The sequence below is a fragment of the Theropithecus gelada genome, chromosome 19 (assembly GCF_003255815.1).
Source record: "Theropithecus gelada isolate Dixy chromosome 19, Tgel_1.0, whole genome shotgun sequence".
NCBI classification, from domain to species: domain Eukaryota; kingdom Metazoa; phylum Chordata; class Mammalia; order Primates; family Cercopithecidae; genus Theropithecus; species Theropithecus gelada.
Genome location: NC_037687.1, coordinates 5,549,356 through 5,573,688, shown reverse-complemented (window position 1 = coordinate 5,573,688; position 24,333 = coordinate 5,549,356). Strand labels below are relative to the sequence as shown.

Below are 24,333 nucleotides of genomic sequence, written 5' to 3'. Positions count from 1 at the left end.
CATGGTGAAACCCCGTCTCTACTAAAAAATACAAAAAAACTAGCCGGGTGAGGCGGCGGGCGCCTGTAGTCCCAGCTACTCAGGGAGTCCCAGCTACTTCAGGGAGGCTGAGGCAGGAGAATGGGGTAAACCCAGGAGGCGGAGCTTGCAGTGAGCTGAGATCTGGCCACTGCACCCCAGCCTGCGCGACAGAATGAGACTCCGTCTGAAAAAAAAAAAAGGACAGCAACAAAGCTCGCCCAGTCTTGTGCAGTGCACCTTATTTCCTGACTCACAGTAACTAGGGTGCCGAGCAGGGCACGTGGTGGTCATATCACAGCAGTGCTCAGAACAGCGGTATAAACAGCTTCCATCTCAATGTTCTTGGGGTTCTTTCTAACTGGTCTCAAAGAGACTTATGGTCTTTTGTCCTAAGCAAAACTTAAAGCTGACATGATCAGTTTTTTTCCCTTAAGAATAAATTGGGAGGCTGAGACGGGCAGATCACCTAAGGTCAGGAGATCAAGACCAACCTGGCCAACATGGCTAACCCCTGTCTCTAATAAAAATACAAAAAATTAGCCAGCCGTGGTGGTGTGTGCCTGTAGTCCCAGCTACTTGGGAAGCTGAGGCAGGAGAATCACTTGAACCCAGGAGGTAGAGGTTGCAGTGAGCCAAGATTGTGCCACTGCACTCCTACCTGGGTAACAGAGTGAGACTGTCTCAAAAAAAAAAAAAAAAAAAAAAGAATGACATGAATAATTGACTTTCATATAATTTAGCATTTTAAGTATATAGTCTGACATGATCGTGGTTCAAAAATCACTAAGATGCTGCTTATGGGGGCAGGAGAAAAATAGTACAATTCAACAGCTTTCCAAAGGAAGTTGAGGAGGACAATTTAAAATGATTCCACTGTTTGGAATGAATTAATGTAAGAGTCTTCTTTTTTTTTTTTTTTTTTTTTTTTTTTTTGAGACCGCGTCTCGCTCTGTTGCCCAGGCTAAAGTGCGGTGGTGTGATCTTGGCTCACTGCGACCACTGCCTCCCAGGTTCAAGTGATTCTCGTGCCTCAGCTTCCTGAGTAGCTGGGATTACAGGCACCCACCACCATGCCTGGCTAATTTTTGTATTTTCAGTAGAGATGAGGTTTCACCATGTTGACCAGGCTGGTCTCCAACTCCTGACCTATGTGATCTGCCTGCTCGGCCTCCCAAAGTGCTGGGATTACAGACGTGAGCCACCGCACTTAACCAAGAGTCTTCTGATAAGCAGTTGGCACTCCCCTGGTCTCCTGGGTGCCTCTGGGGAGTGGCTTCCAAAGGAGAAGACTCACCATTTAGTGTCTGGACGGTGCCCTGATTCCAGGCAGAGCAGGGCCTGTCCGACACAGCCTTCTGGCTACGGAAGCTGTTCCTTTGTCTAGGTCTGTGTCACCCGATCAGGTGTTGGTTAATGTTTCATTGCTTAAGAAGCAGACAGGACCCAGAGAAAGCATTTAGTTCAGTTTTTCTCTTAACAGTCTGTGTGTTCAACAAGGGCTTAGGAAATTCTTATATCCATGAATAACCCGTTTCTTCAGTTACTTTTTTGACTTCACTCAGACACTGATGATTAAGCAGAAGTAAACATACATGGTCACTGTCATCACAGATTTTTTAGTCTGATGGGAAAAAGACCGTTTAAGAAATAAACACATATGTGTTGTGATGAGCCTATTAAGGAAGGTTAGAGTACGCTATCAATATGTTGGGGAGACCATGTTTAGATTCGGGAGACAGCTTCAGCAGACCTCGCTGAAGAAGTGACATTCAGCCGAGGCGTGAGTGATAGAGTTGGCCTTGCCTGTGGGTCTCAGCTCTGGACAAAAACAGGAGGACCTAGGAAGGCCAGAGGGGCAGGACACCACTCGGCTACTTGACTGAAGCATGCAGAGGCTGCTGTGACAAGCTCCAGGGCGGATGGCACTGCCCAGGGATGGGGACGTACAAGCTTAGTATGGTGCCGCCTCTCATTTGGGTTTTGTCTGTCAGAAGAAATGTCCTTGTAAGGATGATTAATTTGATGGTAAGGTAGAATGACGTCATCATTGGCTTCAGCTGTGATATGGGAAGTGGCGTCTGTGTTTCTGTGAGGAGAGTCTTTTGTCCCTTTGGCCCTGACACATTCAGGCAGAGTCTCGACTCCTCCATTTGTGTGGTCTAAACCACAGGACGTCAGAGTCTGATGGGAACCTCGAGCGTGTGGGTTCGACCTTGTCATTTCATAGTTGGGGCCATGAGGTCCAGAGACGGGGAATGCCTTACTCAGGTTGACCCACTGAGTCAGAGATGGGTCAGAGAGCAGGACTCCTGTGTTTTGGGGAAACGTTCACTCTGTGCGCCAGTGCTGGTGGGGCTGGCGTTGAATCTGCTATCTTGCTGTCTGTTTTCTGTTCATGATGTTTGTTCATTTATCTCTTTTTCCCATTTATCTGCTGCCTTGTGGGTCGAGTCCTTTGATGACTGATGGCTTATTTACTCTCTTTGTCATTGTGGTTTACTGGCTGCTTGTAGGATTACAGTACACATCTTCCCTTACAGTCTGTCTGCAAGTGGTGCTCTGTTGGGTTCAGTGTAGTGCGAGAAGTATCCGCGGGAATATACTTGCATTTCCCCTCCTGTTGATCTTCGTGATGTTATTGTCATACAGTTTACGTCTCTTGAAGAAGTCACCCAATATTTTGTTGGCTTTGACTTGCTGTGATTTGGCTTTTTTGCTTTGAACAGTTTTTTTTTTGTTTGTTTGTTTGAGACAGAGTCTCGCTCTGTCGTCCAGGCTGGAGGGCAGTGGTGCGATCTCGGCTCACTGCAACCTCCGCCTCCCGGGTTCACGCCATTCTCCTGCCTCAGCCTCCCAAGTAGCTGGGACTACAGGCGCCGCCACCTCGTCTGGCTAATTTTTTGTATTTTTAGTAGAGACGGGGTTTCACCGTGTTAGCCAAGATGGTCTTGATCTCCTGACCTCGTGATCCGCCCGTCTCGGCCTCCCAGAGTGCTAGGATTACAGGCGTGAGCCACCGCGCCCAGCCGAACAGTTATCTTTTAAAGAGACCCAGAAATGACTGGAAAAAATCATGTTCACCTCGCCAGGTGCTCTTCCTTGCTTTTTGTTGTACATCCCGTCGGAGATCATCTTCTTCCCTCCTGAAGGAACTGAAAGTTTCTTGTAGTGTGGGGTTGCTGGTGATGTGTTCTTGTTTCTTTTGCATGTCAGAAAAAGTCTTTACTTTGTCTTCATTTTGAAATAAATTTTCACTGGGTATAGAATTCTAGGTTAACTTGGCCGGGCGCGGTGGCTCAAGCCTGTAATCCCAGCACTTTGGGAGGCCAAGACGGGTGGATCACAAGGTCAGGAGATCGAGACCATCCTGGCTAACACGGTGAAACCCCGTCTCTACTAAAAAATACAAAAAAAAAAAAACTAGCCGGGCGAGGTGGCGGGCGCCTGTAGTCCCAGCTACTCGGGAGGCTGAGGCAGGAGAATGGCGGGAACCCGGGAGGCGGAGCTTGCAGTGAGCTGAGATCCGGCCGCTGCACTCCAGCCTGGGCGACAGAGCGAGACTCCATCTCAGAAAAAAAAAAAAAAAAAAAGAATTGTAGGTTAACTTAATCCTTGTTCCTTTAGTTTCCAATTTGTCTCTTTTCCTCTGGCTGCTTTTAAGTTTCTTCTGTTTTTTGTTTTGTTTTGTTTTCCCATAGAGACAGGATTTCACTGTGTCACTCAGGTTGGAGTACAGTGGTGCTCACTGCAGCCTCAACCTCCCAGGCTCAAGCGATCCTCTCACCTCAGCCTCCTGAGTAGCTGAGACCACAGGCACCACACCACTACACCCAGCTAATTTTTAAAATTTTTGGTAGAGATGTAGTTTCTCCGTGTTGCCCAGGCTGGTTTTGAACACCTGGCCTCAAGTGATCCACCCGCCTCGGCCTCAGAAAGCCACTGTGCCCAGCCTGTCCCGGTAATTTTTTATGGGATGTTGTGAATTGTATTTTGTTGGGTGCTAGTTATACTTGTATCTCTACAAATACCCTTGAGCTTTTTTCTGGTGCACAGCTGAGGTACTTGACACACTTTGGTCCTTGTGGGGCTTTTATGCTAAGTCAGGGTCAAAGTAGCCTTCAGTTTGGGCTGATTTGGTCTCACCACTGGGCAATGCCCTCTGAGTAGTGGGTCTGATGCTCGTGAATTACCAGCCTTTCCACCCTGGCTATTGGGAAGAGCAAACCATTTGTGGCCCTGAGTGCCCCCCAGTGATTGTTCCCTCTGCTCCTTATGAGTGGTGCTGTGCCAGCCTCTGGTTTCCTTGCACACACATGCACTGGGCGGGAGGAGCCCTCTGTGGGTCTCTTCAGCTTGCTCTGTGTGGCTGTGTCCTCTCTGATCCTCAGTTCTGTGGTTTCTCTCTGCCTTGGTCTCAGAATCTCAGTGCTATTTTACCCATCCCCCATTGCCTGGGAACTCCAGGCAGTGAGCAGGGGCAGTCAGGAAGCTCTCAGGGATCGCTGTCTCGGGCAGCCTGATGTCCAGGGTCTGAAAACCGTCATGGCCTACGTTTCATCACGTTTGTCAGTTGTTTCAGGCAGGAAGACAATGCTTAGTTCTCCCGTCTCGGCCAGAAGTGGAAGTCCTTTCCCCATGGGAACATTCCCAACAGTCCGGGTCTGAGTCAGAGCTGTTCTCAGGCCCAGCTGGAGTGGATGGGTGCGTTGCTTAGTAGCCCCACAGCTGTTCGTGGGCACAGTGGAAATAGAGAAAACGATGTGGATGGGTAGGACTTCTGGTTATTAGTTGTGAGTAGTGAAGTTTAATGGTTTTATAACCTTGCATGTTTGTGTGTTTTCATTGTGATGACTGATCTTGTATTAAAAGCAATTGTATTTAGTGGCTGGGTACGGTGGCTCACGCCTGTAATCCCAGCACTTTGGGAGGCCGACTGGGGTAGATCACTTGAGGTCAGAAGTTGGAGACCAGCCTAGCCAACATGGGGAAACTTCCATCTCTACTAAAAACACAAAAATTAGCTGGGCGTGGTGGCCAGTGCCTGTAATCCCAGCTACTTGGGAGGCTGAGGCAGGAGAATTGCTTGAACCCAGGAGACAGAGCTTGCAGTGAGTTGAGATCAGGACACTACACTCCAGCCTGGGTGACAGAGTGAGACTGTGTCTCAAAAAAAAAAAAAAAAAAAAGCAATTGTATTTGGATAGGTCAGGATTAATTGGAACCAATTCAGTAACTAATAGTGGAAAAGTATTAATATGGGGAGAGGTGACAAATAGTGAAAATGATTCTGATTGTCAGGTAATAATTTTAGCAAGTTGTGTGGTCATTTGTAAGAGACAGTAAGAGTGCCCTTTTTCATGAAGGTTGTTGGGGCCAAAGTGGTAACAAACGCCCGCAGCCCGGGAGCTCGATGCTATGGATTCGTCACCATGTCAACATCCGACGAGGCGACCAAGTGCATCAGCCATCTCCACAGGACTGAGCTGCATGGACGAATGATTTCCGTAGAGAAGGTGAGGCAGTTTTCATCTATGGTAACTCGCAAATGGAGTTTGCAAGTGAGAAGGCCTGGGCCACACATCATTTCTGTCTGTATTATATTTTAGGCCAAAAACGAGCCTGCTGGGAAAAAGCTTTCCGACAGAAAAGAGTGCGAAGTGAAGAAGGAAAAATTATCGAGTGTCGACAGACATCATTCTGTGGAGATCAAAATTGAAAAGTAAAGTGAATTTTCAAACCTCCTCTTGGAATCCCTGGGAGGAGGGCAAGGGCAGCCACCGTGGGCCTTGAAAAACACACTCTGTCCCCACCTCTACCCACGCAGCCTTTCCAGCTTCCTGCTGGAGTCTCAGCTGATTTTTGTGTTCTGCTGCCACTTAAATATTCAGCTTTATTTATTTATTTTTTGGAGACAGGGACTCACTCTGTCACCTAGGATGGAGTGCAGTGGCATTGCAGCTCCACCTTCCAGGCTTAAGTGAGTCTCCTACTCCAGCCTCCCAAGTAACCGGGACTACTGCAGGCATACACCACCCAGCCAGGCTACTTTTAGCATTTTTTGTAGAGACGTGGTTTCGCCACGTTACCAAGGCTGGTCTCAAATTCTTGAGCTCACGTGATCTGCCCGCCTTGGCCTCTCAAAGTGCTGAGATTACAGGTGTGAGCCACCACGCACTGCCAATCTTCAGCTTTCTGTTTAAAGCTATTTAACGAAGTAGCCCGTGTCTTTAAAAAGTGGATGCAGATGATCCTCAGCATGTATTTGTGTCCTGACAAGTGATTAGCCTTTTGAAAAATCAGTATACGCAAAATGAAAGAATACTATTTTGTATGTCCTTTTCCATATTCTGGTCCCTTGTACAGCCTCTCAGACCTTGGAATCATTTCCTCATCTATGTTGATTTTCATGTAGTTCTCACTTACTAATCACAGCAACTGTCATAAACCCAGTTTTTCAAAGATAAAGCATCATCCAAAGGAATGTAGCCTGGTCTAGTGTTGCAGTGAATGACTTTGAGCAAGTAGTTGGTTGGTGCTGTGTCTGACAGATGGCAAGTATTGCTGTGTTTACTTCAAAATTAAAAATATCCCAAGGCACCCTGTGAGTTCACGGTGGCACCCTGGGGTATGTTGGCCTAGTGGTTGGGAACCATGGGTCTGAGGTTCTATTTTTATAAAGGGGTGATTTATATAGAATCAAAATGGAGGTAGGGACAGATCTTTCAAGGCAGGTGTGGCTTATTTATATTTTTAACACAATTGTAGGCTTTTGAGAAGGTAGATTTTGGTGGTGTATCTGATCAGGGCAATGTCTCAGAAGGCTGAGTGTTTGCCTTAAGTTTACATTGTCAATGCAGTTTAGAGGGTAAACATGTCTGTGGACATAGTTGAACTGGGTTTTTGAAGATGTAATTACCAATTTACATCATGGCCAAATTGGAATTATTATATTTAATTGGAATTATTATTTTTAAAAAGCATTTTACTTTTTGAGATGGGTCACCCAGGCTGGAGTGCAGTGACGCAATCATGGCTCACTACAGCCTCGACCTCCCAAGCCCAAGTGATCCTCCCACCTCAGCCTCTCTAGTAGCTGGGGCTACAGGCATGGGCTACCACTCCCTGGTAAATTTTTGATAGAGACAGGGTCTTGCTCTTTTGCTCAGGTTGATTTCCACCCTGGCCTCAAGCAATTCTCCCACCTTGGTCCTGCAAAAGACTAGGATTATAGGCGTGAGCTGCTGCACCTGGCCCCAAGTTGAAATAAGTAGGCCCCTGAGTAATGGGTGTCAGATGAACCTTCATGAACTTGGAGGGGGGCGGGGGGTTGGTGAGCACTCTAATTTAATCAGCAACTTCAAAAAGACACATCCCATCAGCATTGCTGAGAAAAAAAAAGTCTGTATTGGTGGAAGATGGGGAACTGTTGTTGCAGGTTTGCGGTATTCTTGGTATCTTGTGTTTCATTCATTGCTTTTCTGTATTTGTGGGAAAGGTGGTAATAATTAGCTAACAGTATGGCATGGTCCTGTGGCCAGCATTGGGAATGCAGCAGTTTTCTCGGTCCTTGCAGTAGCCCTGGGAGGCACGTGCTCTATGTAGGAGAGGATACAGGCCTAGAGAGGGGAACACGTCCTGCCTGAGTTTGCTGGGAAACGGCAAGGCTGGGATTCAACCTATGAAGGTTGCTCGGAGCCCCATGGCTCTTAACTGGGTGATGAACTTAAGACCTTTAAGACCAAACTTCCTGCAGGTTGTTTGCCTAGGAGGTTGAGCATTTTAAAATTTGTTTTGACCTTATTTTTTCCTTCAAATTGACACCTTCATTAGCCTTTCCTTCCGTTTGAAGGATTTCTAGATTGGTGGTCGGTCTTGTGAAATAGAGAAGCTTTCCAAAGAAGGGAAGAAGAGGGGCTCGCCTTTGCCGTCTTGGATGAGTGCTGGTTTTTATACAGTTGTTATCCAGAAAGCACATGTAAATGTCAGGTGTAATCCCAGCACCCAGGGATGATGCTTTTTGTTGGATATCCTTCCAGTCTTTTCTCCAGCACATATATTGATCTGCTAGAAGGAAAGCAGATGAATAAACACAGAATCTTGTGCGGCAGGTGAAAGGAGCCAACCCCCCACCCCCGCCCTGTCCCGTCCTGCCCCGTCGCAAGCTCATGAAGGCTCATCTGACACCCATTACTCAGGGGCCTACTTATTGCAACTTGGGGCCAGGTGCAGCAGCTCACGCCTATAATCCTAGTCTTTTGCAGGACCAAGGTGGGAGAATTGCTTGAGGCCAGGGTGGAAACCAACCTGAGCAAAAGAGCAAGACCCTGTCTCTATCAAAAACTTAAAAATTACTTGGAAGTGGTAGCCCACGCCTGTATCCAGCCACCTCCTTTTTATTCCCCCTCAGTTCTGTCTCAGGATCTAAAGACCCTTCTTTTTTTTTTTTTTTTTTTTCCTTTTTCTGTTTTTTGAAATGGAGTCTCTCTCTGTTGCCAGGCTGAAGTGCAGTGGTGCAATCGCAGCTCACTGCAACCTTCGCCTCCTGGGTTCTAGCAGTTCTCCTGCCTTGGCCTCCCGAGTAGCTGGGATTACAGGCATGCGCCACCACACCCGGCTAAATGTTTTTGTGTTTTTAGTAGAGATGGGGTTTCACCATGTTGGCCAGGCTGGTCTCAAACTCCTGACCTTGTGATCCATCTGCCTCGGTCTCCCGAAGTGCTGGGATTACAGGCATGAGCCACCATGACCAGCCTAAAGACCCTTATTTAAAGCATACCATGAGGTAACAAAAGTAAGCTGTAGAGCAGTATATGAAGTATGACCTCGTTCATGTCACGCCTAAGACACTCTATAAAACGTCACCGTAGATCACCGCAGTCAGGCAGACCCAGTGATTGACAATAAGGCCGCCCTCGTGGTCGTCATAGGGATGAGGGAGAGGAGATAAGATGATTTACAATAGTCAGTTTTTCTCAAAATGAGTATTATTTTTTTAAAAAAAGACAACTCCATGATGTGGAGGTTGAGAAGGGCAAGGGAGATGGGGCAATCAGAGGCTTCCCTGGCATGGCTGGAGCTCTGCCAGGAACCCTGCCTGGGTCGGTGGGGGAGAGGCCAACAGGTGCTTGCTGGAGGGCCCTGCAGAGGCCTGACTTTCCTGCCTGGACCCTGGCACATTGTTGGTGTTGAGTCAGTGTGCAGTTTAATTGCCTGAGACGAATGGCATTAGGGAACGCGGCAGCTGAGTTTGAGTGGCGAAGATGATTTATTTCACTGCTTAGAAGAAAGTTGCTTTTGGTTGAAATGGCACTTAACACCTTCCCGTATTCACTGGCACATAACACATCATTTAACTCCCTAAAAGTATGCAGTAGTTACTAACCAAGGGGTGTTGGCCTCACGGGTAAATGGCCTGCCACTCTGTGCAGTGGGGGCTTGGCGTCCTGCCACTGGGCCTCTATCCTATTGAGGCTATATTGGGAAGAAATGCTTTTCCCTATAAAGCTTATAAACAATGTTCCACACATACATGATGAAACATTAAAGTAAACTTTTTAGAAGTGTTCTCATGTAGTTGGCATGTTTCTCGTCTCCACCTGCACGCCACTCTTGCATGCCAGCCTGTCTGGCATTTTGGAAATGCATCCCCAGGAATTTCATTGTGCATATCCCTCAGTTGAGCAAGTAATAGAAGTGGGAATACGGCCTGTATCTAAAGAGGAGTATTGTTGTTGTTATGGTTTTCAAATAATTTTTTCCCACCTGATTGCCGCCGGGGTGATTTTGTTTTGCGTGGACATCTGAGTATGTGTGAGTGAGGGTCTGGGTGAGCCGTTCCTGTTACAGAGTCTTGTGAACTCAATTTGATAACCATGTTTTTAAATAGAACCGTAATTAAGAAGGAGGAGAAGATTGAGAAGAAGGAGGAAAAAAAGCCTGAAGACATTAAAAAGGAAGAAAAAGACCAGGATGAGCTGAAACCCGGACCTACAAGTCGGTCTAGAGTCACCAAATCAGGTGATGAGAGTCTTTTAAGTGCTAGGGGAAGGGTAAGGCCCAAGGCCTGGCACGGGTGGTGAGTAGGTGGGGTTCCGAGGGAAGATGAGGACAGCAAGCTCTGGTGACATGGCTGTTTCGCTGTTCATATGTCACCGTTGAAGAAACAAGTCTGTTGATGAAATGGCTTAAAGGAGTTTCCATACAATATCAGGAATCCAGAAGTGCTTGGGACTCAGGGCTTGACGTGTATTGCTGAACTCAGCTGCCTGAGTTCTGGCTTTCTCAGGGCCTTTGGCTTATTGTAGTGTGGGATTCGCAAGAGTGAGTTGTCCAAGTTTCTTGTAACTAACCTGATGCTATTTTGCAGGTGTGCAGTCAAGTTTTTCCCACATTATGTTAAAGCTGGAGGTAGTAAAAATACAGAGAAAACTGAAACCTCCAAGCATCTGTTGAAGTGGTTGTATTTGGACGATGCCACTTCTGTTGTCATTTTGTAAAAGTTCATTGTGCTTTACACCTTTGAATCTCTATAAGACTCAGAATGTTTTGTGGCAAAAAAAATAAGCCAACTCCACCTCCCCCATCAAGGAAGAAAAAAAACAGAAACAAAACCCAGCCATCTGGAGCATTGAAATTTGGTACAGCACATTACAAGCTGGATCTTCAGCTCTCGGGCTAATTTACCCCAAGTCTCATGAGGAACGTGTTTTTAAAATGTTCCTCAAGTATTATAAATCTCCCCAAATAAGTCATTGTTCCAGTGCTTAGAGCCTGGTGGTTCTGTTGTCAGGAGAGAGAATTGGTTGGGAAGCCTTTATTGCTGGAAATGAATGGAGGGAAGCCCACCCGTCTGGCAAGGCACTCCCTCAGAGCTGCAGTGTGATTCCGAGCACAGACTGGATACTGCAGAGCCTCACAGAACGTCAGGGAGTAGTGACAGCATAGACCAGCTCCAGAGCTGTGTGGGTTTAGTGTGGAGGGTCACAGAGGGGTCTGCGGGACGGCTGTGCCTGTGTGCGTGCTGCAGGTTTAAGCTGTAGGTTGGGAACAGGTCCCTCCAGTTGTACAAAGACCCGTGAGGGTGCCCCCGTTGTGCTGTGCCCGCGTTACTGTGTCGCTCACAATAGATGAGAAATAGAGGCTCCCAAGGCTGGTGTCAGTCACTTGACTCACGCCTTGTGTGTCCAGAGTCCATCAGAGCGCTGTTTACTACGGGAAGTTGGGGCGTCCACAGGTTTTCATAGTTTGCTGTGTTTTGTCCTGAAGGAAGCAGAGGAATGGAGCGGACGGTTGTGATGGATAAATCGAAAGGAGAGCCTGTCATTAGCGTGAAAACCACCAGCAGGTCCAAAGAGAGAGTGAGTATTGCCTCCGCCATCTCAGGGCCAGCTGTTTCTCACGATGGCTCCACGACCCGTTTGATTCGCATTATGAAAACAATGCTGTTTCGCCTTTAAAATCTTAAAAGAGTTCTTTGAAGTTTGTAGGAGGCATGATAATTGTGTAGATTGTAGATACAGACACACACGTGAATCCCGGCGCTTTCTGCAGAGCAGTGCTCCTCCGTGTTTGCTTCCCTCCATGTGCTGGCCCCGTACTGGCTCCTGACTGGGATGTGCCGCCTTCCGACAGAGCATCGGTTCACACAGCAGCTCCACCATAGGCTAGGATGGGCCAGACCCAGGCTTTTCAAGCTGGAAGGCAGGTCCTTCTCTTTGGTTGACTTAATAGCAGGTTACTTTCTTTCATTGATTTTCTAGTTTCTATTAAATTAACCAAAAAGGTAGAGACCAGCCTAGGACAGAGTGTTGGTCATGTTACCAGATCAAGAGCTGCCTCTCGAGTTGTGCTCACAACTAGACGAAATAGCATCTCATTTGCGTTTTTCACTCTGGAAAACAATAAAAACCTCTGCTTCCCAGCTGCAGGTTCTAGCTAAGATGTTCGTGAGGTGACTGTGCTTTTTTAATGAACGCAGAGTTCACCGTATTCAGCCAGGACCACTTTGTGTGGTTAAGACTTAAGTTTTTTTTTTTTTTTTTGAGACGGAGTCTTGCTGTGTCACTCAGGCTGGAGTGCAGTGACGTGATCTCGCTCATTGCAGCCACTGCCTTCTGGGTTCAAGTGACTCTCCTGCCTCAGCCTCTTGAGTAGCTGAGATTACAGGCACGCACCACCACACCAGGCTAATTTTTGTACTTTTAGTAGAGACGGGATTTTGCCACATTGACCAGGCTGGTCTCCAACTCCTGACCTCAAGTGATCCACCAGCCTCAGCCTTCCAAAGTGCTGGGATTACATGGGTGAGCCACTGCGCCCAACCAAGACTTAGTTTTTAAAATGAACATTTGGATTTTATAAAGTATCAATTCCTAATGTCATTTTTCACATGAAAATCATAAGATACAGAGAAATCTAGAGTAGAACATTGAAAAAGACCCATAATCTTACCCCCATGTCACTGTGATGTTGAAAAATAAATAGTGACCACATGTGCGTGATTAAAACATCTGGTCAGCTCGGGAAGATGCAGCACGGGCATACTAAAGCCTCCGTGTGTCCGGCTGGGCTCCTCGGCTTCCTCTGCACACAAGTTCCCTGTGCGTGCCGTGGGACCACAGACAGAGGATGTGCTGGAGCTTGCATTTTCTGTGTAATATGCCATGGAGGTCTCTACATACAGACATGTAGGTTTGGCCTTTTTCCTTTTTGCTTTTTTTTCTTTTTGCTTTTACATTTTTTTAAAAATTTTATGGATAATATTTACCTATTAAAAAATAAAGGGTGGGGTGTCTCACTTTGTTGCTTAGCCTGGCTTCAAGTGATTCTCTCGCCTTGACCTTCCAAACTTGCTGGATTACAGATGTGAGCCACTAGCCCCAGCTTCTTTTAACTTTTAAATTTTGAAATGAAGTGCTGTTCAGAAAGGTTGTGAAGGGGACTCCTGCGTGTGTTGCACCTGCCAGGTCACTAGTAAGTGGCTAAGCTGGCCTGAGAACCCAGGAGTGCTGGCACTGTTGCCTGCTGTGCTGCCCACTGTGCGGTGGTACGTGGGCACCTGTCCCCTTCTTACTCCACTGCAGTGTGTGTAAGACATCTGCTCGTCTCATAGGCAAAGCGTGCCATCAAAGTGCTGGGTGATGTCTCCCTGTGTGTGTATGCCCCTTCCTCCCCAGCCTGCATTTTATTAATAATTGGTGTAATGTCTCCGCCTTGACCTTTACCTGTCTTTCTGTTGGCTTGGTTTGTCTTTCATTGCTTGCTCTTTCTCTCCTATGGGAACTAATTAGGAAAATAAGCTGAGTAGCTTTTTAACAATGTCATTTCCCAAGCCCCTGCCCCAGAGATTCTGTGTGGATCAGCAGGAGGCCTCAGGTTCTGTGTTGTTTAAAAGCTTCCTGGGAGGGTCTGGTGTGTAGCTAGTTTGGGTGAGGCCTTGGAGAACCTTGAAATGGGAGTCAGTCATTACAGCTGTGAGCTTTATGCCACAGATAGAAAATTATGAATGTAGGCTGGGTGCGGGTGGCTGACGCCTGTAATCCTGGCACTTTGGGAGGATGAGGCAGGTGGATCACTTGAACTCAGGAGTTTGAGACCAGCCTGGACAACAGGACGAAACCCTGTCTCTACAAATATAGAAAAATTAGGCATGGTGGTGTGCACCTGTGGTCTCAGCTACTCAGGCTGAGGTGGGAGGATCACTTGAGCCTGCAGCCTGGGCAACAGAACCAGACTGGGTCTCAAAAAAACCAAAAACCTACACAAAATAAATTACAGACATTGGCTATTAGTGTTCTGTACCTTATTAGGATCACCGTTTTGCATTAAAGCATTTTGGCATATTCTATTTATTTATTTATTTATTCATTTGAGACGGAGTCCTGCTCTGTTTCCCAGGCTGGAGTACAGTGGTGCAATCTCAGCTCACTGGCACCTCCGCCTCCCAGGTTCAAGCGATTCTTTTGCCTCGGCCTCCTGAGTAGCTGGGATTACAGGCATGCGCCACCACGCCTGGCTGACTTTTGTTTTTTTACTTGAGATGGGGTTTCACCGTGTTGGTCAGGCTGGTCTTGAACTCCTGATGTCGTGATCTGCCCACCTCGGCCTCCTGAAGTGCTGGGATTACAGGCGTGAGCCACTGCGCCTGGCCTGGCATATTCTATTTAGAGCTGTCTGCCTGAGTCCTGAGCCAGCAGTTGAGATGTGAAACATGCAGTCTGCCCTCCAGCTGTCCAAACAGCCGGCCTGACTGCTGTCCCCCTCTGAACTAATGGCCACAGTGGCCCTGTGCGGATGTGCCCCACGGCTCTCAGAGGCCTAGGTTTGCTTTGGATTATGTGAGTCCTTGGCTGTGCTATGCTAGAAAAACTGTGCCTGTAGGTTTTTTGAGGCATGGGCCAACCTCTTCTCTTCCATGAATGCCCCTTGACATTTGAAAGCAGGATTCTGGATTAGGCAGTAAAACGCAAACTTGGAGGGAAGCAGCCTATGCCTGGGCCTCTGGTCTGGAGACCACAGCCTTCCATCTACACCATGTGGGGCCAAAGAATCTTAGTCTCATCCACACGTGCATAATCTCCATTGTGTGTTTGTTGCAATCATTTTCCTGACATTAATAAACCAGTTTTGGTAAACAGAGCTCCAAGAGTCAGGATCGCAAGTCAGAAAGCAAAGAAAAGAGAGACATCTTGTCGTTTGATAAAATCAAAGAACAAAGGGAGAGAGAGCGCCAGAGGCAGCGGGAACGGGAGATCCGAGAAACGGAGAGGCGGCGGTGAGTGGAGCTGGGCGGGGTGGTGGGCTGGTGGTTTCCTCTGGGGGTGGCTGTCCTTCTCCCAGCTGTACTTGGAGTGAGGAGTCTGTGTGCCCGAGAGCCAGTGCCTGGGCTGGCGGGTGTTGTGCTTCGCCTGGGTCCTTGAGGCGCAGGGGCCAGCACCTGTTCACACATGAGCTGCCAGACATGCCAGGTGGCATGAAAGTCATCAAAGGGCCAGGTGCAGTGGCTCACACCTGTATCCGAGCACTTTGGGATGCCAGGGCCAGAGGATCACTTGAAGCCAGGAGTTCGAGACCATCCTAGGCAATGTAGCGAGACCCCCACCTCTACAAAATATTTAAAAATTAGCTGGGCATGGTAGCGTGCACTTGTAGTCCCAGCTACTCAGGAGGTTGAGGTGGGGGGATCGCCTGAGCCCAGAAGCTCAAAGCTGCAGTGAGCCGTGATCACAACACTGCACTCCAGACTGGGTGACAGAGTGAGACCCTGTCTTGAAATAAAGTCAGGGAAGCCCTTTACAGTATATGGGGTTTGGCTGATCTTGCCAGGCTGATCTTGAACTCCTGGGCTCAAGCAATCCTCCTGCGTCAACCTCCCTAAGTGCTGGATTACAGGCTGAGCCTTCTGCTGGCTCAAAGTCTATTTTTGCCCCTCCTCTGGTGTTGGACCTTGGCCGGTGCGCAAAACCCAGCCGTGTGTGGCTTTGATGGGATGGGATGGTCCCTGGGTGCTGAAGTCTCGGTCTTCCCTATTGAAACCTCTCACACAAGGTCAGAAACTGCAAGCCGAGTCCAGTTGTCATTTTGCCACGGCTCCATTCTGGGCTGTGGTCTTGAAGGTTTGTCCCTCTCTGCCTTGACATTCGGCGTTTTCATGTCGGGATACCCGGCGTTCTCTTGTCACTTTTCCTCAAATATTGCTCAGTAAAGCAAAAGCTGTGCTCATAGCATTTGGAAAATGTTCTTGAGCGAACCTAGAAATGTTGCCAGCTGTGCTGCCTTTGCTTTTCTTGAGGTGACTTTCTTAAGTAAGGTAACCCCCTGCACGCGCAGCTTTAGGGAAGCCCGGTGAGCTTTTGGATCCAATTTTTTTTTCTGCTTCCAATTCACACCCAGTTTTGGGCACCGGGCTTTTTCTCCGTGGAGGCTCACACAGGGGGTTCAGGGCAGCCTCGCCTGTCCCCGCAGGGAGCGCGAGCAGCGGGAGCGGGAGCAGCGCCTCGAGGCCTTCCATGAGCGGAAGGAGAAGGCCCGGCTGCAGCGGGAACGCCTGCAGCTCGAGTGCCAGCGCCAGCGGCTGGAGCGGGAGCGCATGGAGCGGGAGCGGCTAGAGCGGGAACGCATGCGCGTGGAGCGTGAGCGCAGGAAGGAGCAGGAGCGCATCCACCGCGAGCGCGAGGAGCTGCGGCGCCAGCAGGAGCAGCTGCGCTACGAGCAGGAGCGGCGGCCGGGGCGGAGGCCCTACGACCTGGATCGGTGAGTCCTGCCCAGAGCGCGGGCAGGACGGAGGGCAGCGTGGCAGCGGTGTTCACCCTTCCAACAGAACAGCGGCTTCCCTTCCGTCCCGGGAGGGGGGCGGGAGGGGGAGAATGAAATTTGATATGGAGCATGCACCCTGGGGACTCCCTGTAGCTCTCACTGGCTGCTGCAGGTTTATTAGTTCACTGTCACCGCTCGAGGCTGTGTAGCATCTCCCCCAACTTGAGTTATTCTGGGAAACTTGATGGCTGCCACTTGCTGAAGGGGGTTTGTGATGCTTTTCCTCTCCACTTCCCCGTGGAGCATAACTGTTCTCTGTCTTGTGAGACAACCAAATGCCCATTAGGCCCAAGTTGGCCACCGCTGTCTCTGCCAATCTCGTGTCCTTGTAGACAGAGAGGCAGAGCAGGCGCTGTGGAAAAGGAAATTGCCTTTGGTTTAGAAAGTAGGTTTATTGGTCTCTAGCTACCTGGAACAGCTTAATTGACAGTCACCTGTCACCCCACTCTCCATGAGCCTAGTTTTCTGGTAAAAATCAAGAAGATAATTGGATGCCATCCGGAGCTGTGTGTAGTTCACTATCACCTCATCTAATTTTCTTTGCTTTTGCAAGAAACTCAGAGGGAGATTCGGGCTCCCGTGGAAGGCAGGGAAAGTAAAAGTGTGGCAACTCGAATGCTATTCCAGAAGAATCAAATATTTCATTTCACCTGCATTTGTGCTCATGAGTGGGGATCAGGGTATTAACAGTCTCATGAGACAATGAGCTCACAGCAGTGCTCCTTTCGGGACTGTTGGATGAGAATACAAGTGTACCTCTCGGCTGTTAATGGGAGATTTAATTTATCAAATCAAAGCAATGATGATCGAGTGTTTAGAGATTAGCCCTGCAGGGCATTTTAAACGATACTGGGTCTGGGGAGAGAGCTCCCCTCCCCACCTCCACCTCCTTCCTTTTTCTCCTCCTTTCATAAATGGAATTTGCATTCTTTTAAAATAAAAACCAGACGAGATGATGCCTATTGGCCAGAAGGAAAGCGTGTGGCGATGGAGGACAGATACCGCGCGGACTTTCCCCGGCCGGACCACCGCTTCCACGATTTCGATCATCGAGACCGGGGCCAGTACCAGGACCACGCCATCGACAGGTCAGCGGTCCCGTCCCCTCCTTTAGCCACAGTCATTGTGGGCACTGGCGCATCCAGCTGACCTCATTCTCAGCCCAGTGCAGGGGTTCCTGTGTGCTCTGAAGCCTCGTTTACTTCTGAGATGCACAATGGGTGACTCTGACCTTGCCCAGAACTTGAGCGAGTTGCTGGAATTGGCGGCCGTTTACAGAATCCCCAGCTTGCCTCATGGGAAGGCATCTCAGAGCTTGTTCCAGCATGGCCAGGAGGGACCTGGGTGGAGGCCCCACGACACCGAGCTCTCTTGTGAGGCAGCGATGTTTGTCAGCACAACCTTGTTCTGGGTTTCATAGCTTCCTGGGAGGTCTCTCCATAGCTGCTCCCCCTCTCCGTTGGCGCCGCTAAGGAGAGGCGTGACCTGAGGCATGCTGGGGCTTTGGGGCTTTCATGCCTGGACAACCAGCAGAGCTTCCTGTGCCCGAGAGCTACCAGAGAATTGATGGAGGACATGCAAAATTTCTCATGAGGCCTGTTTTGCATTTCGAGGGTCTGGGTGGGCTTTTTAGCCTTTTGAAATGAGGAGTACATCTAGTTTATTAAGAAGACAGCACTTGGTTTTCCAGTTTAAAAGTCCTGTCTTTGGGCTCCCCTCAGCTGCACATCTCTGACCCATTTCCCCGTTCATTGGCTCCTTTAGAAGGAGTGTCAGAGTGGGCAGAATGGGAAAGGGAGGCTGAGAGGCCACACTCTTCATTCTGCTGGATTTTGGGGTGGAGTTGGTGTGAATTTTGGCAAGTCCCACGCGTTGGGTCAGACCAAAGATTAGGGATCATTGGAGGCCTCTGTCCCTGTTCCCCTGACTGAGAGCTCTCCGAGGAATCTTAGTTCAGTGAGATCTGTATTCCCTTCTCTTTAGGATCCGACTTTGTTCCTGCTCCCAGAGAAAAGCCTTTCGATTTGAGCTAGCTTTTTGCTTTTTTCCAGGCCAGTTACACTTTTTATGTGATGGGATGGAATAAGTATCCCAGTCGTGAAACTTACCTGACCTACAGAAATGTGTAGTAGTGCCTGGCGCTGTTTGAACAGGATATTTTCCTTTTGCAGGAGGGAGGGTTCGAGGCCAATGATGGGAGACCACCGGGATGGGCAGGTGAGTAGAGCCCCGATGCCAAGCCCTAGGGCCACTGTGCTGCTGTGCGGGCATAACTCACCATTTCTCATCAGGCGGCCGCTTTATCCCAGAGAGGTGGCAATTTAGCATGTGTGGCGGGTATGGATGTGTGGGTTCTGGCCAGCGACTAGATGCGCAAATATTTAACGGGACGTGGTGGCTCATGCCTGTAATCCCAGCACTGTGGGAGGCTGAGGTGGGTGGATCACCTGAGATCAGGAGTTCGAGACCAGCCTGGCCAACATGGTGAAACCCCTGTGTCTACTAAAAATAAAAAAAATTAGCCGGGCATGGTGGCAAGTGTCTGTAATCCCTGCTGCTCAGGAGCCTGAGGCTGGAGAATTGCTTGAACCCAGAAGGTGGAGCTTGCAGTGAGCTGAGATCGCACCATTGCACTCCAGCCTGGGCAACAAGAGCAAGACTGTCTAAAAAAAAAAAAATTGTGCAAATATTTGATTGTTTTTTAATGTGCAAGTTTCTGTCATTTTCAAATATGTCGGGCTTGTTCTTCATTTTATCCAGTAGAAACCTCAAGTGTCTCTTCATTGTCCACTTGCTCAGGGAGCCTTTGGGTCTTGGTGCCTGTAGTGTGCCCCTAAGAACCCAAATGGTGATTGTCATTTAGCCCACATGTGCCAGGGTCGGGGGCATGGGGAGCCTGGGATTCTCCATGTTTCAAGTCCATGCTGGGTGGGCACTGGGGGCTGAAGACCACAAGAGTGGTCCCTAAATCTCTGTGGTGCCATGCGGGTGCCCCGTGCGTGGTGGCAGGGTGTGAGTTCTGAGAAGGCAGCAGCCTGGTGGAGAGGTGGGAGTTGGGTGGCAGAGTAATGGCCTATGGCGACAGGCAGCACCTGCCTGCTTCGTGACTGCTGGCTCCTCTGTGCAGAGTTGGTTGGCCAGGGAGGCTGGAAGTGTGGCCCCGCCAGAGCACAGGGGTGCTGACCCGCCCGAGGGCACTCCTGTGATCAGAAAGGAGGCAGTGCCCAGCTCCTCAGGGAAGACAGGGCTCGGTGACATCTTAGTGGACCTTGAGCAGAGCTGTTGCGGGCAGTAACACCAGGGCTCCCCACGCTCCTGGGGCAGCTCACGGCAGTGATGCAGCTGTAGGGGTGCGAGGAGGGGAGCCAGGGAGCAGAGGGTCAGCGAAGCAGGGCCCACCAGGGCTGAGGCCTCGCCCTGCCGTCTTCTCTTGGCTCTGGCCCACCTGCTGCCCTGGGGCCTTCGGTAGACAGTCCTCCTGGAAGGTGGGCCTATGTGGGTGACGTGGTCAGTGTCACCTTGTCCCTCTCCTGCCTTCCAGCACTATGGAGATGACCGCCATGGCCACGGAGGACCCCCAGAGCGCCACGGCCGGGACTCCCGTGATGGCTGGGGGGGCTACGGCTCCGACAAGAGGCTGAGTGAAGGCCGGGGTCTGCCCCCTCCCCCCAGGTTAGTGAGTGAGCCCCAGTCGGGTGGGGAGCATCTGTCCTAGCCTGGGAAGAGGTTGGTGCCTGGCCGGGCATGTCCCCAAGGTTTGATTTCAGCTAGGGCAGCTTTAGGATGGACTACCACGGGTCCTGCCATTTGAAACTCCTGACTCAGAAAGTCCAGGTTCTCAAGAAGAAAGCGCAGAACAGGCTCTCAGGGATGGAGCTGTCCAGATCGCCCAGAATGGCCCATCCCCATTCCCGAGCTGGGGAGCGCCTGCAGTTGTAAATGTCTCAATCACAGGGGCTGCGTTCCCACTGGGAGAGACAGAGCAGAAGCTGTCAGTCCTGCCCCGTCCGTGGTAGAGCGGCCTTGCCCTTGCCGCCACGTTGCCTCTTTACATGTGTCTTCCTCGAGTTTTCTCTCTGACCCCTAGTTGGTCTGGGGTGGGGCTTCTCAACCCTGCCCTGCCTATTAGAATCGCTTATGGGGACCTTCCCCCCAGGACTCAGGGCTGAGGACACTAGGCCAGGTCCTCCATAGGTGTTCAAAGCCACCTTCACCAGCACTGCAGCTGTGGGGGCTGTCCTGAGTCTCGTCAGCATTACTGGGGTACAGGGCTTGTCTGGGAGGACTCTGGGTGCCTCTCTGGTTTCTTTGGCCAGCTGCGGTCACCCCTGCCTGTTTGCCCTATTGCTGCCTGGACTGGCCGTGAGGAGGCTGGTGGCAGGACCACTTTGCAGTTGCCGCCCTGCTTTTCTCTGTGAGATGAGTGTCCTGTCTGTCTCCAGCCCCGGCCCAGGGCTGCCTTGGCCCCTGCCCACTGCCGCAGTGTGGGTTTTGGTCCCCTGTGCTCCCCTGTCCATCCCTCCCTCTACGCTGAGAGGCTCTTCCACCTCTGCCAGGGACTTTGACTCGGAGCCGTGCCAAGTGTCCCACCTGAAGCTTCTCCTGCATCTCTGGGCAGCACAGATGGTGGCAGTGCTCTCTGATCAGTTGGTGTAAAGTGTTCTGGGTGACCTCATTAGCATTCCTGTCCTGTCACTTAGTGGGTTTTGTGGTAAATAACTTGGGAATGTAAATGGGAAACTCAGAACCAAAGACATGGTGAGCAGTGGCTGGGCACGCTCGGGTCACCAAGGGCAGGTGCCACACGCGTGCTTTCCACTCCCTCCAGGGCGGCATTGCGCTTGCCTGGCAGGTGTCTGCTGGGGGCTCCGATGACCCCTCTCGGGCCTGTGGGCTCACTTGGCCTGACTGTCACTGCAGCCGGCAACCCACAGCAGGCAGACACTCATGCAGATTGGGTCTGGCTGCTTTCCTGCACGGCCACTTAGGACTCAGGACACGGGACTCAGATTTTCATCTCCCAGAGTTTCTGTCTGAAACTTTTAAAAAAATAGCTTTCTTGAAGTATAATTCACAGGACACATACTTCGCGTTTCACGTGTGCAGTCATTGGAGGTTTGCATGTGTGTGGATCTGTGCAGCCATCCCCAAGGCCGATTCCGAAGCATTTTCATCATGTCAGAAGAAACCCTGCTCCTCTTAGCAGCCGCACCCCCTTCTCCCCTGCCCTCGATAGCCACGGGTTCCTTTCTGGCTCTGGATTTGCTGTCTTGAGTCATTTCTTGGCCTGCGCAGTGTGCCTGCTGGGCCTGGCTTCTCCCTAAGTCTCATGTATTGAGGGCTCATCTCCACATGCTGCCTGGGCCAGCGCTTCCGTCTTAGTTAAGGCTGAACACTCCATTGTCCGGACACACCACATGGCGTTATCTGCTAATCAGTCCATGGTCCGGACACACCACATGGCGTTATCTGCTAATCAGTTCATGGGCGTTGGGGCCCATCTCCCTTTGGCTGTTAGGAATCCTGCTGCCAGGAACATTCACGCCCAGATGTCTTTGGTCACGTTTTCATTTCTGTCAGGTGGGACTGGGTTTGCTGGGTCGTGGTAATTCTGCCCTTAACTTTTTGAAGAACCACCAAACTGTTTTCCACAGTGGCCACACCATTTTACATTTCCACCAGCAGTGGACGAGGGTTCTTCCCTTTCCTCGCACCCTCCATGGTGCGTGTTACTGTGTGATTCTAGCATCCCAGCCCGGGGGAGGTAGTGTCTCGCTGTGCCTTGGATTGGCATTTCCAGGTGGCGTTGAGCCCCTTCTCACATGTTTACTGGCACGTCAGTTTTTGGGGAAATGTCACTTCCCATGATTTGCCCACTCGTCTGCAGCCCTTGCTGTATGGCATGATCCGCCACGCAGCTGAGGTCAGGGTGGATGCGCCTGCTCCCAGCGCGATCCTGGAGGCTCATCAGACGGCTGCATGTCTGCTTTTTTTTTTGGCAAAGGGGTGGCCGTGACTGGGGAGAGCACAACCAGCGGCTGGAGGAGCACCAGGCGCGTGCCTGGCAGGGTACCATGGACGCAGGCGCGGCCAGCCGGGAGCACGCCAGGTGGCAAGGTATGGGGCTGGCTCTGGGGACGAGGGTGGCTGTGGCCCCCACACGTGTCCAGGGGCTTCCCCAGGGATGGAGTGTTTGCAACCCTTCTTCTCTTCTAGGTGGCGATAGGGGCCTGTCTGGGCCCTCGGGGCCGGGGCACATGGCAAGCCGCGGTGGAGTGGCGGGGTAAGACGTGTTGTCCGAGGAGGACAGTGGTTTGCTCCTGCTCCTCACTTCCTCTCCCGTTTTTGCATGTTTGATCAGCTGGCTGGGTTGGATGTTTTGAAAACAAAGCAAAAAGCAGCTCTTTGCAATTTATTCAAATAACGCTCTTCAGTTACCTGGAATACAATGTGTGATGATGATTTTTCTCACGTGGAAAAAAAACCCAAGCGCTCTAAAGGCTGCGGGACCGTTACTGAACCCATGTTACGATGAAAACGCTGAGCACTTCAAGGGGAAAAAATGTCTGACTTTGTTCCTAGGCGAGGCGGCTTTGCACAAGGTGGACATTCCCAGGGCCACGTGGTGCCAGGTGGCGGACTGGAAGGTGGCGGAGTGGCCAGCCAGGACCGGGGCAGCAGAGTCCCGCACCCACACCCCCATCCCCCCCCGTATCCCCACTTCACCCGCCGCTACTAAGTCCCACTCACTGCGAGTTTTCAGGTGGGCAGATGCACTGTTGAATCTGGTAGCCAGGGTTCCCTTGAACTTGGGGGATCTTTTTAAAAGCAAAGCAAATCCTGCCACCGTGTTGTAGCTCAATACAATGTGAACTCACTTTTTTTTTTTTAAATAAATGTGTTCTTGTTCTGCCGTTTTTAAATCAAGGTTTCTGTTAACGAGGCATTCCATTTTCCATTAATAAAGTTTACCATTCGCAGTCTTGCGTGCGTGTGCACGTGCGTGAGTCCTCGTGGCCACAGAGCTCGGGATGGGACCGACCCTTTGCACAGTGATGTGACCGCATGTTGACTGTTGGCTCTACCAGGCACTGCCAAAGTCTTTTGCCTGCATCATCCTACTGCATTCTCATAACCGCCCCAGGAAGTGGGGCGTCCAGGTCCCCATCATTGGATGATGAAACTGAGGATGGGGAGTCAGCCCGTGGGAACTAGGAATTCTTCAGGGGGTGCTGTGCACCGTGGGGCCCTCAGACCAATCCCTTTACACCAAGCCTGTCTCTGCGTGGGTAGTGGTGAAGGCGTGCCAGGCCCTGGGGAGCCCTCCCCCTGCCACCTCAGTATGGGGCTGTGTCCCATGCTGGTGTGTGGTGGGCTCTTTCGGGAAGGCTGCGTGTGTGGTGGGCCCGCCCTCCACTGGCTGCCAAGTGTGTCCACTCAGTGTCTGCTGCCAGCAGCTGGACAGGAGTGGGACGGTGCTGACTCGGCAATGGGCCCAGGTGGTAGAGCTAGTCCCTCTGTTCTTCTGGAAGTGTCTATTTGCAAAAGTGCATTTGAGTGTGACACTTATTTGCTTCCTTAAAGACTGTGCCGGATGAGGCACCTCACTCGCCAGGGTAGCCCGCAGGCTGCCAGCCCATGCGCGCAGCCCTCCGTGCCAGGTCCCTGCAGGGGCCGACCACTGTGAGCGCAGCTGTCCTCTTCAGAATGGGTACACGAGCGGAGCTGATGCTGGCCAAGGGCGGGGGCTGCAGGCGTCTTGGGGCAGAGGATGGTGCATGGGGTCTGCCTGGTGCCCTCTTGGCAGGAGGGGCAACCCAGCCCGGTGTGGTGGTGTGGTGAGAGTTAACTGGGAGGGCCACCTACTGGGGACCTCTTTCCCTCCCCTCTGTATCTAGGACAGCCACCCACAGGCCCCTCCTCCAACTGCCGGTTCTGCTGGAGTTCCCCATTCCCCCACTGGGAAGCTAAGTTTTAAAAAAGCCATCTGAAAATCCA

The 24,333-nt window shown here is 50.6% G+C and overlaps 1 protein-coding gene across 1 annotated transcript in view; it reads left to right on the top strand.

Moving 5' to 3' along the window:
- The window catches only part of SAFB2 (scaffold attachment factor B2), a 36,943-nt gene extending 13,628 nt beyond the window's left edge, over positions 1-23,315 (top strand). The window contains exons 10-21 of the mRNA XM_025369126.1: positions 5,385-5,534; positions 5,628-5,740; positions 9,908-10,038; positions 11,287-11,378; positions 14,658-14,794; positions 15,985-16,272; positions 17,283-17,423; positions 18,507-18,552; positions 19,877-20,007; positions 22,340-22,452; positions 22,552-22,618; positions 22,918-23,315. Coding sequence (XP_025224911.1) covers positions 5,385-5,534; positions 5,628-5,740; positions 9,908-10,038; positions 11,287-11,378; positions 14,658-14,794; positions 15,985-16,272; positions 17,283-17,423; positions 18,507-18,552; positions 19,877-20,007; positions 22,340-22,452; positions 22,552-22,618; positions 22,918-23,074 — 1,566 coding nt within the window. The 3' untranslated portion in view covers positions 23,075-23,315. The remainder of the gene's footprint in view (positions 1-5,384; positions 5,535-5,627; positions 5,741-9,907; positions 10,039-11,286; positions 11,379-14,657; positions 14,795-15,984; positions 16,273-17,282; positions 17,424-18,506; positions 18,553-19,876; positions 20,008-22,339; positions 22,453-22,551; positions 22,619-22,917) is intronic.
- Positions 23,316-24,333: the final 1,018 nt, after the last annotated feature.